Source organism: Arachis ipaensis, chromosome B01 (genome assembly GCF_000816755.2).
Source record: "Arachis ipaensis cultivar K30076 chromosome B01, Araip1.1, whole genome shotgun sequence".
NCBI lineage: Eukaryota > Viridiplantae > Streptophyta > Magnoliopsida > Fabales > Fabaceae > Arachis > Arachis ipaensis.
In genome coordinates, this window is record NC_029785.2 from 95,762,884 (window position 1) to 95,763,231 (window position 348).

The 348-nt window shown below is 42.5% G+C and overlaps 1 protein-coding gene across 1 annotated transcript in view; it reads left to right on the forward strand.

The window, feature by feature from the left end:
* LOC107632154 (inositol-tetrakisphosphate 1-kinase 1) overlaps positions 61 to 348 on the forward strand; it is a gene marked incomplete in the record, with an annotated part of 1,493 nt that continues 1,205 nt past the window's right edge. Inside the window, 1 exon segment of the mRNA XM_016335827.2 lies at positions 61 to 348. Coding sequence (XP_016191313.1) covers positions 145 to 348 — 204 coding nt within the window.

Genomic DNA, 348 nt, shown 5'->3' on the forward strand with positions numbered 1-348 from the left:
AAATTTCTTTAACAAATTAAAAAAAATATAAATTTAAGTATTAATACACTAACTGTATTCTGTATATAACAGGCTTGCCACCGTTCCTCTTGGCAAAAGCGAAACAATCATTTGCAATTTTGTATCACCACCTTCCGCAGGCACATGTCTGAAATAGGTGGTCAAAGTCCCAGCAGGTATCGAGTAGGGTTCGCCCTCGAACCCAAGAAAGTCCAGAGCTTCCTCCAAAACTCCCTGATTGACCATGCCAAAAATCACGCCATTGAGCTCATACCAATCGACCTCACCACAGCCATACACCAACAACTCCCATTCCACTCCATCATCCACAAACTCCACTCCCCTCAA